Source organism: Hesperophylax consimilis, chromosome 4 (assembly GCF_061612785.1).
Source record: "Hesperophylax consimilis isolate HC1 chromosome 4, BYU_Hcon_1.0, whole genome shotgun sequence".
NCBI classification, from domain to species: Eukaryota; Metazoa; Arthropoda; class Insecta; order Trichoptera; family Limnephilidae; genus Hesperophylax; species Hesperophylax consimilis.
Window position 1 is genome coordinate 4867625 of NC_142839.1, and position 14868 is coordinate 4882492.

Consider the following 14868-nt stretch of genomic DNA (forward strand, 5'->3'; position numbering starts at 1 on the left):
CATGTTTTTTAATGATTCAATGTTAATTCTTTAATTAATTTTATTAAGAGCTAAAATCCGCACGACTTCGGTGCAAAGTTTAGACGATTTCTATTTTGTTTATCATAAAATATAATTAGGTTTTAAATAAATAATATGTTTTTCGATACCTCGGTGGTACCGTTTCGATAAACAAACAGTATTTCAATACATCAAAGGAATTCATGAAGAATTTCACTTAGTGAGTGGGTGTCAAGCCGAAAGGACATCTATTTTGTTCACAAAAACTTTACATGAACATGTAGGCACATCAGAAAAAATAATCATAAAAATTTAAAAAATGAGATTAAAGCAGAGTAGCACGGGAATCCATCGGATGTGGGAGCAAGTATCTTTCTCCAATGGTCTTCAATGCTCGATCCTGAAGTCAGACGGGATTCTATGATAAGAATATGTATTTCTGGAATGGTTTATCCTTCCCCTCAGTCCTGCAATCCTGGGACATGTCATCAAGATAATAATCTATTAAGATAGAGCTGTAAATCCTGGAACTCGCCCTTCTGTAAACATAGAGGAGGCACTGCAGGGCCTGGGGAGTCCGAACATCAATCGGTAAGCGTTGTTATATTGCACCCGAAGCATTTCCATTGTTCTTTTTTTGAAATTTCCAGAGCTCCCATGTGTACAGGGTGGTGCAAAAGGCTATGAAGAACGTCCTTTTCACTCGTGGACTACAGAGCCGAAATCTTCTACTGAGCATGTTGCATTTTATACTCAATACACTCCTCTGCCTGTCAATATCTTCATCATCCGTTAACTTATTGTTGATGACATGTCCTAGATATTTTGTGGTTTCTAATATTTTCAGAAGCTCACCATTCAAAAAGGCGGGGGGAATGTTTGAATAAGTAAACTGCCTTTGAAATGAAAAACAAACCCTAGACAAACCAGGCAACTACTCAATATGAACAGTACACTCACTGAGGGAACTGGTAGGACTAATAATGGGACAAGGCCACCTCAGGAGACACGTGCAGCTGTTGGGAGTGGTAAACACCAATACATCCATGCAGGAAATGTGAAAAGGATCTAGATACTTCAATTCACCTATGATGCCAATGTTCCGCCATGATGAGAACAAGGCTCAACTACCTGGGGTTGTGGGACAGAAAGGAACCGGGTTACTGTCATGCCTGAGAGCTCACGGGTACTGTAAACCATCTCCAATTGATTAAAAAAATATGAAATCAAATACTGCATCTTCACAATATTTGCGCAAACAAATTATCATATTCAAATTTGCACATCATTTGAGTTCTATAAAATATATTAACTGCGGGTCAATGGCTTATATAAAATGGGGTTGCGACCCGAAAGAAGTCGGTTACCACCAAACAAACAATAGAGGATTAAGTCAAACTTTTCAATGTTGTGTTGTTTTTGTTTTCTCGATTACTCGCTCTGCTGTCTGCCAACAATAAGATAAGAATAAAACAATAACAATATGCTTCAAGTTCAAGTTTGTGATTACTTTATTTTAGAAGCTGACATCAACCTTTGCAAATAATGTTGTTTATCCATTATTATTTTATTCCAGAAAGCGCTTTGTTGGATCTGTTGCAAGTGCAACACAACTTCTGGTAGTAATCACTGTTGATAGGTAACCTTTTGAAGACAAAATAAATATGTACATAAATATTTATTTATTAAAAGATAAGTGAAGATACATACTTTCATATTGACATATTATAAAGCACGGCGTTCTAAAAATACACCATAGACTCGCTCCAGTTAATATTTAAAATATATGTATATACATATAAATTTCCATTTTTAATTTATATCCGGAGAAGATAGGTTATTGTCGCTACTGATTTTTGAACCCTGGAATCTTCTGCTAACCGGGCGACTGCTCTAAACCTTCCCCTCCATCACATTCCCCTCCCTACTCCCTTCAGCCTTACTCCAGGGCCTCCTCCTTTGACGGCCGGCATAGTCCAGTGGTAACGCATTGGACTGCCATTCCGAAGGTCGCGGGTTCGAACCCGGCATGCGCAAATAAATTTTATTTGATTAATTTGTGTTATTTCACAATTAATTAATTAAAATAATTAATTAAAATAATATATAGTATATTTGCGGCACGTTCCAGAGTGGAAGATACTACCAGTATCGCCCTGGTGTAAGACCACCATTCAGAATTGAAACGTTGCTCCAAATGGCTTTAACCGTGTTTAGTGACTAGATCTGAATAGCCAGGTACTTCCCCACCTTCCTCTTTCCCTTCCCCACTTACCTTCAGCCTCACAACATCCCCCAATTGGGGATGCCATAGTCTCACTGGCTCCAGACGGGAGCAGTTGGGACTCTTGTGAGGTATTCACTATAAAAAAAAAAAAAAACAGTTTTAATAATTAAATGTTACAAAACTGTTTATATTTGAAGATCATAGTGAACCTGGTTGATTTCTTAGAGGCTAAAGCACTCGGGCTGTTTATAATGTCCTAATATTATTATTTTGCAAGTTTGTCTTATTTTCTCGTATTTTTAACTGGGGTTCACTGCACAAACGCACTTTAGAGAAAACCGCCACTGCTCTGCGGCACTCTGACACTCATTTACTATACCGCCGTCTAGTTTTGTCTTGCTGACCATTTTACCACTTTACATTAGGGTTCATTATTGTTGCTTTAGGACAAGGCTGCCCAACCTTTTTAACAGTTGGGCCAAATTGACGATTTTGAATCACTGGCGGGCCACTGAATACCTGACGGTTCCTATTTCCATGGGGGGGGGGTTGTTAGAGAATTTCTATAAAACATAATTCCTGAGTGCTCCCCACCAAATATTTGAAATCCATGGGGGGGGGGGGGTTGTTACGGAACTTCGCTGAGAAAAAATTATGTGATTCCCCACAACAATTTTTCGAATTCCATGGGGGGGGGGTGACTACAAGATTCTATTTCGGACGCAATAAATTATATCAAAACCGGTGTATTTTTGTATAAAAAGTAAGTTCAACAGGTTAGATTTTTTCGTCGCGGATTCTCGGTCTGAGTAGCCCAAATAGCGATAAATCGCCTGGCAACACTGGTGACCGCGCGCAAGCGGCATTGTTTGTTTTACCGCAGGCCCGCGACACTTTTTCAAATTGGCGGATTGGCGGGTTTTTTGAAAATGGTTCACGCGGGCCACTTATAATTCGTTCGCGGGCCACATTATGGCCCGCGGGCCTGGGGTTGGGCAGCCTTGCTTTAGGATATCTCAGTTACTCCTCTATACTATTGCACTATTATTTTTATGCCACTTTTAAAACTGATTTATTTATTTTTTATGTACATTTAAATGGAAAATTATGTGTACCAAGTGTAAATGTTAAGTTTTTGGTTATTTATTTTGCCGTTATTATCTTTTGTAGTTGTTTTAAAAATAAAAAACCTTCTGTTGTCGCTGTACTATGCAGTAAATCTTGTAAAATATGTTTCATGTAAAAGCCCATCAGGGCTTTTAAATTAATAAATAAAATAGAGTCTTCTCTCAAGCATAAACATAAAGCCTTAACTAACAAAAACAAAAAAATTCTAAAGATTGATAGTGGTGTTTGTTTTTATGAAATGTTTTAATTTTTGCATATTTTGTATGTGTGCACCGTAATCCACCGCAGTCACTGATTAACTGGTGACTTTGAAAAAGCATCATTGACCTCTTCGATGCCAGTGTAAAGTTAGACATGCTCTAATGCTGCGTATACATTTACTAACCGAAACGCGAGCCGAGCCTCAAATTATGGGAAAGGAATGAAGCAACCACAATTTGCTGTTTCGGTTCCAAATGTATACGCAACATAACATGACTAGTTGAGTCATGCCATGCTAATGCTGAATGTCTAGGCTTAGAAATTAAATATCTGTAAGCAAGGATTGCTTTAATACTCTTCATCTTCCCTCTTCTCCTAAAATGCCCTCCGCACAGCATTCCTAGAGAAGTCATTGCTTGCATACCATGTTTAGACACAATATGAGATACGACTTAAGATTTTTATGTGTATCCAATTATGTGTTATTAAATTATGTTATTTTTATAATATCCACTTGAACGATCTGAGAACCCATCGCTCTAGTGGATATACTCGTATGTACGCATTTTATTTTATACTAATATGTGCTGCTCTTTCTCTTCCTTCTTGAGCCAACGTTTCCAACATCAGGTCAGATAATAATCCATCTGCCCCAACGCTGCGGCTGTCATAAACTTTGCCTTAAGAAAGAAGAGGAAACACAGTATAACTAAATACCCCGAAATTCAAGCAGCTAAAAAATGCAATTTATTTTCATGCACTCCGATAGAATAATTCTTTTATTTTAGTTTTGAATATTATCGTATTGTTATCTTTTTTGATGAATATTTGCACCTCTAAGGTCATCAGTCATTTGATAATACCGAGACTTTAAAGAGAGGAATCAAGAGTGTAGCTTCAGTTGCAGCGTGGCTCCAGGTCACCATGGCTGTCTTATATGGTGAGTTTCTCTTTAACTTTTATTGCATTGTTTTTTATGTCCAACCTTTTGTTTATTATCTCCGCAACGGAATATCTTTATGCAGTTTTAAGCAAGGTTATTTTAAAGTTAATAATTCATCAACTTTGGTCTTTGGTCTAACTTAAATTCAGAATTAATAAATTGAATTCTCTTATAATACTGGAAACCGCAGCGGCAGACTGCTGACTTAAGACGAGACAATACCCTAAAATAAAGCCTGAAACTTAACGTATTAACTTAAGTGAGGCAGCCGTGCACAAAAAAGATGCAAGTCCCTGGTGTATTGGACAGACCTGCGGTTGAATTCGCCCTATCCAATCTCTAAAATAAAGTGGGAATCTTAACGTGATGAAGTCCTGTAAAAACAATAATTTACGCGCAGCCCGGCATTATGGAAAGATCTACGGTCTACTTTGCCCAAGCAGGGTTAGATAGAAAGGCGATCTTTCCGTGGGGTTTATTTTAATTATTTCTGATGAACGTATTACTAAAATCTCAAATGTTTCTAGAAGGATCCCTCGGGTAGTTACTAATTTATTGTCTAGAAAAATAAAATATGGTGCTTACCGCTAATTTTATATTTCAAACCATTTTACATAAAATATTTTAATGGTAAGGCCCTGTTTTTATTAATCTTAAAAATAAATAACTTACATATGTAGAGATCCCTCTAGAAACAGTTGAGATTTTAGTAATATGTTCATCAGAAATAATTAAAATGTCAGCATTGAGCACACCACAGATATTAAAGTCTTATGTCGCTAAATGTTTTAATTATCGGTGTTATTAGGATTATCGTAGGCGTAAAATAGGGGTATCAGTTTGTTTTTATGTATTACCTGAATTTTTTATTTTTTATTTATTATTGATTTTTTTTTAATCATACATGGATAGTTACATAAAATATTGAAAAACGTATAAAAAATATTGTAATAAATGTACATAATTTAAAAAAAATCCCATGAAGGCGAAGCCTGAGTGTGGGTATTATAAGTATTTTTATCTTATTTCAAATATAAATTTAAGTTATTTTAAAAGAGTTGTTACTGTAGAGATGCAATCAGAGATGTGCAAAATGGGTACGAGAGTGGTATATTTATGATGGGTACCCAAAACCATTTGAAATGCAAAATGGAAATGGGTCAAAACTTTTCCATTTGAAAATGCAAAATGCAAAATGGGTTTTAGAAAAGCATTTCAAATGCAAAATGCAAAATACCTATTTTCAAAATGGTTTCTCATGTCAAATAATTAAAATAATTATAGAATTTTTTGAACAGTTTTGTCATTTAATAATGGACATTAATGTAGAACAAACATATTACATGATGGTAAATCAAAAATGCCACGACTACGGATTATGAACCACAAAAAATTTGCGCGGGACAAATTTTGCCAAAGTAAAAACATAGAAACTGCTATCTAACATTTAATATTACAGCGTCATGGCCCCATGTTCAGTATTTGAATCAATGTTTTTTGTCAATTGCCAGGGCTCCTACCAGGGAGCAACTTGACAAATGTAAATTATCTCTCATAGCGAGGTTGAGGATCGACTGATATTTGGGGCTTATGAAAAAAAGATGAATGGAGATAGTAGGAAGAATATTGCAAAAAAGCATTTAAAATGGAAAATGCATTGAAAAAAGCATTTAAAATGCAAAATGGTTTTTAGAAAAGCATTTAAAATGCAAAATGGAAAATACCCATTTTGCATTTTGCATTTCCATTTGAAATGGATTTATTTGAAATAAAGTACATCTCTGGATGCAATACAAGAAACTAAATCATGAAATACAAACAAATACATACAAAAAATAAGGTAAATACTAGTTTTTAAAGAAGACATCTTAAAAAGTGAATTAGCAGACAAAGCATTACAAACAATAAAATATATCCGCTGTTTTGTATGTATGTGAAAAAATAAAAAATAATCTCTCCATGGATATAAATGTTACAGATAGCTTTTCTGAAACTTACAAGAAAAAAATATCTAGTTCAGTGTTTTTTAGCCAAGATTTGATGTACTTTTTAAAAAATTGAAGGTTTACACACGTGTCCCTTTTAAAGGTTGTATATAAAAGAATTATACATTTTTGGAGCAATAAAACTAATATGCCTTTGGGCCAACCTGGTTTTGCAGTGAGGCACAGCATAATCACAAGCGCCATGTCGTTGGCTGGCACGATTTGAATTTTTAATAAAGTTGTTTGGTCGCGTGTAAATAAATTTAAGACATTGAGCACCATAGGTCTGCTTAAGGTCCAAAATTTCAGTTTCTTGGAACAATTGTTTAGAGGGATAGGATTTAGTTTTTTGGTACATTATCTTAATAATTGATTTTTGGGCAATTTCTAGTGGTTTTACATGATTGTTGAAAGTTCCGCCCCAGCCAATTATTCCATAGGAAAGAGATGAATGAACTAGTGAGTCATAAACTAGTTTCATGGTTTTTATTACATTACTACATTACTCATTCTTTTAAAAATATATTTTAGGTATCTCAATTTGTTAACAGTTTTTTCAATATGGCTGGTCCATTTAAGTTGACAATCTATAGTTACACCTAAATACTTAATAAGTTCTCCAGATTTCATCTCCTCACAGTTACAGAATGTGTTTGGGTTACAATTTACGTTATGAAACTTCAAATTAAGATTGGTTTTAGGAGCCGACTTCTGTGTGTTATAGAAAGGAATACAAATAGTTTTATCATAATTTAGGGTAAGTAGGTTTCTATCCAGCCACTCTTTGACAATAGTAATACATTTGTTAGCTTCATTAGTAGTATCTTCCCATGATTTTCCTTGGACTGTTATTGCAGTATCGTCAGCAAATGAGAAAATTTTACCAGGTATATTAATATTACATAAGTCATTTATTATCTTTTCTGTATGCACTATTATCCGCCACTTTCACTAACTGGACACTACCGATTTTTAGGGAGGCAGATTAGTGACAGAGTATTGAATGTGCAATAAATAAATAATTGTATTCTACGCCTTTCTTCTCCCGGTGAGACAAACATATTAAAAACCATTGTAGACATCTAAATTGATAGACTTGCCCTAATATGCAATACGGGTTTCATTGCGACGAGCATTACGATTCGAGAATTTATGGCAAAAGTTTGCAGCACAGTACATTGTGGGACATTTCTACGCAGGATCTGAATGTTCATTTTTAAACAAACCGCCTGGCGTAGAGACGCTAAAAATGAGTGAGGTAGGTAAATTATACCACATTTTTTAAAGTATAACTGTCTTACTAATTAGATTCTTACACGCCCGTTCAACATTGGTGTGGTATAGCCGGCCTTGAGTCTGGTTTAAGACAGTTTTAACCAAACAAATGCCATGGTAATATGTCAAGTTTTTCACTGTTCTGACCTTACGCGCGGCATAATATTTACACTGCGTTTTTTAGTAAGGTCGTTACTAATTAATATAACAAAATATTTACTTTCATAAACAAGCTTGAACTTTAACCCGATTTGTGATTTGCAGTAAGTTTTTTACGCAACCAGCAATTTGCACGCCATTGTAAAAAGAACTAGTAGAGTGTAAGCAGATTTAACTGAATAGTGATATTAAAATGCGAGTTGCTTGTATACTGTCATATTTAGTTATTGACAAATCTCAGAAAGGGGGACGGTCACACCGCCTCCCGCGCTCCACGCACTTGGTTTTCCCCTTCCCCTGATTGGCTGGTCTATCAATTTGAATGTTTGTGGTTGCACCCTTTTTTTACATTTGCTATAAACCTTAAGATTTATTTATAGTACAGACCTATAAGAATAACTTGTGCAGAAAAAGGAAAGTCGTTTATGAATATAAATATTTATAAACAGGATTTTTTCAGTTCTGGAAAGATTTCAGGCATTCAATTAAATTTCATAAAGTATTAAAGTAGGTCTCCATCATTTATGAATTTGATGCAAATGTTAAATTACTATCTTTTTAAAAAGGTAAAATTGTTCACAATCCATATTTTATTTTGTTGAATTTAAATGTTATATAATTTTTTATCGCCAAGATTATTTCAAGTGTATCTTGTTTTTATTTTGTTTTATCTACTGACAATTACATTATATTTTATGTGCGAATATTAGCATGGTTGTTCTGTCATCACCAACATTCCTTCAAATTTGCGAGATTAATTTTATTTATGGTCTTTTTATCAGTACATTATCAGTACATTATTATTGCATAGTTTTTACCAAATTACTATGGTAATGTTGATATAGAACAGTATTTCCCAAAGTTTTTACCAAATTACTGTTACTATGGTAATGTTGATATAGAACAGTATTTCCCAAAGTTTTTACCAAATTACTGTTACTATTGTAATGTTGATATAGAACAGTATTTCCCAAAGTTTTATGGAGTGAGGTTTGTCCAGGTCTTGGCAGCGGATGCGTGGGAGGGATACATTCATACGTCTGTCACTCTTGGACACACTGACCCCCAGATTCACCCACCACTCATTACTTTTTCCTTCCCAGAAATTCCTCACTCGCGGCGTTTACTTGTGGTCCGCGTAGCATATGCACACTTTTTTTTCTTTTAGTGTAGGTACATAAAACCACCAAAAAAACATTCCAACGTTCGTAGTTCGTATCATATCTCGTATATGGAAATATCTCAGTACATTGATTCAACTATCCGTTTTGCTCGTCTTGCGAGGCTTTCGAGTATTGCATGTTTTGCGCTTCCTGCGAGTCTTCAATGTCTTTTGCGGCCCGTATACGCAATACTCGGCAACCGCAAGATGCTGAGAAGAATGTTCCTCTAACCGAAATACGGTTTATCCGCAAAGCAAATGCACTAGAAGACATGAAAAAAATGTGGAGAATTTTTTGACAGGGAATTCTCTAGTTACCCCTCCCCATAGATTTTTGAGAAAATCATTGCGGGGAATTACCCTTCACAGAAATTCTCTAATAACCCCCCATGGATTCGAAAAAATATTGTGGGGAATCCGAGTGAGCAATACCCCAAACAATAATTCTTTTCGGCATATCATTACTTGTTAAAATAAGTAGAAGTGCGAAATACTAGGGAACAGGTATTTGGACTAGGTATTTATTCATACTTTTACCAGTTGTTCCAAGTATCAAAACGAGCTAGTACGACTCACCTCTAGTACGGCCCGGTAAGAAATCTCATTTCTAAATTCTGGCCCGGCTGCTGAAAAGGTTGGCCAACCATGCTTTAAGCTATTACTTGGGCGAAGTTAATAAGAATGTGAGTTCAATTATATCAAAAAAATTGAACTTCGCCTTCCTAAATCGCAGAGTTAGCTATCGAGTATTTACCCAGTGTACTTCTGAAAATATTTTTAGATAATAACTGATTCTTGTTTTATGTTCAACAGCGTTGCTACTTGCACTATTAGCAGTGGCTCAGGCACAACTCTTCCAAAGCGGTCAAGAAATAGTCTACAGTTACCATGGACACGTTCGGAACTCCATAGAAGATCCTACACTCTTCACATCTGAGTACTTTATCAATGCTAATATTCACATCAAGGGATTCAACAATGGCAGTCTGTTTTCTCTGCAAGATCTAACATACTCCACATATCTTGGAAAGGGTAAACTTGTGGATGAGACAAACACTCATCCCATTCCTCCAGAGACTGAATGTCTCCAACTTCCTTTCTTCGTTCAGTACACCCTGGATGGGAAAGTACTCAATGTTCTTACAGATAAAGATGATCAACAATGGTCGATTAACATGAAGCAAGCCATAGCTTCCCTTCTTCAGCTCGACTACTTGCAAATGGACTTGACTAAAACAAAACCATACTCGTTCAACTCGGATGAACAATTAGTGTATGGTCATTGTAAAATTCAGTATGACATCGTACCACATAATAAGACCAGCAGCACAATAAAAAAATGGGTTTCCTCATGCAAGGATCATAAGTGGCAGATGAACTTCAATGTTGTGTCCCCAGGCCATTGTGAGGCTAGTTTCGATAACTCCATCCAGCAAAATAGCTATCGCACTTATGATGTAGAATGGACAAACAAAGCATTTATGATCAACCGCCTTGAGAGCGATGGAAGCACCCTTTTCTACCCGGTGAGCGGCAAGGGGGGGGCTCATTCTGTTCACGTTAAGCAGATTATGAAGAAACTGAATGTCTCACCTATGACTGATGTAGGCAGCTTCGAACATCTGTTGCCACATGGTGTTAGGATCCAACTCTACAAACCTAATGCTATTTCCGGCAGCTTCCCTGACATGACTTTAGGAAGGTCCAAGGTTGACCTCCAGGATGTGATGCCAAAAATGAGAATTTCTCTGCAAAAAGTAGTAGAATACCTGAAAACCAGCCATGTTACCTTGAAGGAACCGGATTGGACCAAGGGACAAACAATTCAAGAGCTTCTAATCTATCTCCGCCTTTTCGATGTTGAGAGTTTGAACCATTGTTACAGAATTATTTCTGGTACTACAGATAAAAATGACCAAGCGATGCTGGATGTGTTTTACCAAATCTTACCATTTGTTGGAACGCACGCCTCAAATATCTTCATCAGGGACATTATTAAAAGCAAAAGTGTCAACGGTGAAATAGCTGTAAAAATGCTACAGCAACTAGCCTTCCATACACAATTTCCTGATGAAGTATTACTGAAGGAACTGGTTGAATTTTCTACTTGGGGAAGTGATGTCAAACAGGAAGTAAGGGGTGCTGCCGTTCTCTGCTTCTCCACCTTGGTTTCCAGAGTTTTGAAGGCTCATCCAGACAATGCAGAAGTCAATGGTTACATTAATCATTTCATTGAAGAATTCAAAACAGCTAAAGACTACTATAACCAAATGTTGTATGTTAGCGCTTTACAGAATCTCGAGTCATTGAAAGTGACCAAATTCCTGGAACCGTTGATTATGAATCATAAAAGTGCAATTTACAAAGTAACACCACACTTACGTAACCTGGCTATATGGGCAGCCAAGAGTGTTCACCTAAAACATCCTGACATGGTTCACGGAATCTACTGGCCCATCCTCGTGAATGATAAAGAAACATTAGAGGTTCGCACAAGTGCTCTGTCTGTACTAATGGCCAATCCTTCCATGAATAGCCAAATGAAGATTTACTGGTTCATGATGACAGAAAGTGACAAACATCTTTACAATGTATATTATACTACTCTAAAAACTCTAGCTGCTTCTGTGAGCCCGTGCTACCAAGCGTCATCTTCGAACTCTAAGCGCATTCTGCACTACATTCGTAGACCGGCCAATGTTACAACTGAAAGTTCTGTTTACCAATATGATTATTATGACTCGGGATTTAACATGGGCTCCATGATAAGAGCTTCACAAGTGGGAAACCTCATGACACACCTGTCTACAGCTCTCTACTTCCAGTTATCATCGCATGTTTCAAATCTAATGGTCAATCGACATTCAACATACATAAAGCTGAGTATCAGCAAACATCTCCGAGAAATCGTGCAGTCCAAGATGAGTACCGGCTTTACAAGTAATAGTATTCCAAGTACTGACTTTTACACAGCCATCTTAGAACCAGACAGTCAGGTGACGGCTGGAGATTTCCACCTTGAATATATTACTCTGCACCGCAACCACGTTGTGTCTGTTGAATATTATAATGAGCCAGGAAAATTGAGAAAACTCCTTGACGATTTCTTTGATGCAGACAAAAACTCTATCAATTATGATATTGCCCAGGCGGTTGAAGGGAGAGTTCTGTTAGCCACAGATATTGGAATACCAACTTATATTTATGTCAGTACTCCAACAGTACAAAAATTAAGTTGGTTCTACAAGCCCGAGACCCTTAATAACATGCAGAATTTGAAAATTAGACTTGATATGGTTGAATGGAACTACCAAATGTATGGTATGAATGTATTTGATCCTATTACCAATAGTTGGCATGGCAGCAGGAGGTTCCTGACAGTTGACCAGTATCTTCCTATCTCGCTTGATATCAGTATCAACAATCAGCAGAAAACAGCTAAGATATCTTTCAACACCATTCCTAGCAAGGATATGGTGACTGATCATTTTGGGTTCCAAGCTTTTGTTCAATCGCAAGTTTACCAATATGACATGGACAAACTGAAGTTTATTCACTATGAAAGGGTCTCTGAAGGGATGGAACATCGCAAAGAGGTAATGCATGTTTACATTATTATAATAATGAAGACAAAATTGAATGAATTCATACATATTATACAGATTCATACAGATTATTATTATGTTGTTTTTTTGAACTATGTATTATTTAAACCGTGATATTTCAGCATGTTGTGATGGATAGGGAACTGGAAGACATAGGCCTCCATCTGAAAGTTGCAATCTTCGACTGTGAACGTCCAATAACACCCTCCAGGCTCATTCACCTGCAGAGGGAATTCTTAAGCAACTACAATAAGAATTGGGGCAACCTACCAATGTTGAAGATGCTCCTGGCACTAAGGCATTGGTGGGCTTACGTCACGTTGTCAGCTAATCCAGGGATGTGTGGAATGGGAATACGCTTTTCCCCGAGTATCGATTCTCCCGCAACTCATGCTGATCTCACTGTTCGCTTGGTAACGGAGAATGAGAATGTCAACACAACAACAATTAACATCAGATCTACATATAATTTGAAGAATGTTGACAAAGTTGTAAAGGGTTGGGATACTAATATAATTGCTGATTTGACTAAAAATCTAATAACAAACACTGCTATCACCGTGACTAGAATGAAGCCTGGTTTACCCGATTACAAGTTATGCATAAATGGACGCAATGAAAAGAACGAAGAATCAATGTCCAGCTTTTGGAACTTGCTGGGCGGAGATGCAGTCAATAATAAATGTCCTCACAATGAAATGAAGATGGATATAACTGCAAAGAATGAACTGTCATCAGAGCAGCTTCAACATTCCAAATTGCCCATTTACCCTCAATGTCGTCCTGATACCTATAACCCCCTCCAGTGTATGATGGTGCAATCCTCATTACGTCATTATGAGTACGATGCCAAGTATACCAATTTGCCCAAGGAGTATCTCCACGCATGGATCCACTTCAAGGACTGGCTAAGGGCAGAATACGGCCACCACTTTGTGCGTGTGTTTGATGAAGATAAAACAACCAAAGCTGGTAACATTAAAATGGTGCTTGATTATCCAGTGGCTACTGATGATCTAAACCTGGCCATATACACCCCTAACGGATGCCACAAGTACGAAGGTATTCCGCTCAGCAATTGGTTCTGGACTGGAATGGTTCACCCCTACAGTACACTGGTGCCAGACGTACACCCAATGCTCGAAGTCTTAGGAATGACGTTCATTTGCCAAATTACACCTAATTCTGTTGTGAATCAATTCGGTATACAAGTGGAGAACCATATTCCAAAGGAATGGACTCTTTTTGCTTCAGAAAGGAGCGACAATTCAAAGTGGAAAATTTATGTCAAGAAGGTGGATGAAACCTATCCATTGGTAAGATTTTATCATTAATTATTTAACATAAAATTATAATGACATTTATCAACAATTTTTGCCAAAAATTATCTGTTCAAAATTGGTTCACCTAACCATTTATAAATCAGCGTTCTCATTCCCAAAATTCCTATATTCTTTCAGAGTTACCGTCTGTATCTGAGTGATTAATTAAAAATATAAATGAATTACCAAAACTTCTCAGAAACGCATATTTCATTCTAGTTTTAATTACGTTCATGTCAGGTTAGGATTATAATTTGTTTTAATAAGGTTTCAACAATTTTTTTTGCTCAAATTCTAATACTATAACTTTTTTAGGCTCTACGTGTCGTGGCATTTAACGACCATCTTGACATTCACACCCACGGAGACTTCCAGTTCAGCCTCAATGACGAGAAGCTCCCAGCCCTGCAGTACGGGTACCGCTCCAACTCCTGGTTTGATTACAAAGTTCATCGTCAAGAACACAAGGTGACTCTCCTCCTGCGGGAAGTTGGAATAGGAATCAACCTGGAGTATGATGGAAACAAAGTTAATATCAATTTGATCAAGGGAAGGAAATTCATCGGTCTGTGCTACGTATCTCAAATTACCAATTCAGAAGTTTAAACATAGAATGTATTTTTGATTGGTCTTTTCCTTTTCTATCAGCCTTTCTTACTTTCACATTTAGACAAAGGCCATCCTAAGCAACTTTTTTGTAATAAAATAAGCGTATTCAAGTGAAGAAAAATAAATATATAAAAAAATAAGCAACCGTATTAAACTACAAATTTGTTTTATTGTTGTAATTCATATTTTGTGACTACCTAATACATATACAAATAAGATAATATTATTTACAAAAAATGTTATGCAGATATT

General features: G+C 36.5%; 1 protein-coding gene across 1 annotated transcript; it reads left to right on the forward strand.

Moving 5' to 3' along the window:
* The first annotated feature begins 4366 nt into the window (after positions 1-4366).
* On the forward strand, positions 4367-14777 carry LOC149424069 (uncharacterized). The gene is made up of 4 exons (XM_089651241.1): positions 4367-4496; positions 9894-12676; positions 12808-14001; positions 14323-14777. The coding sequence occupies exons 1-4, from the start codon at positions 4481-4483 to the stop codon at positions 14611-14613; spliced, it is 4284 nt and encodes a 1427-aa protein (XP_089507367.1). The 5' UTR covers positions 4367-4480; the 3' UTR covers positions 14614-14777.
* Positions 14778-14868: the final 91 nt, after the last annotated feature.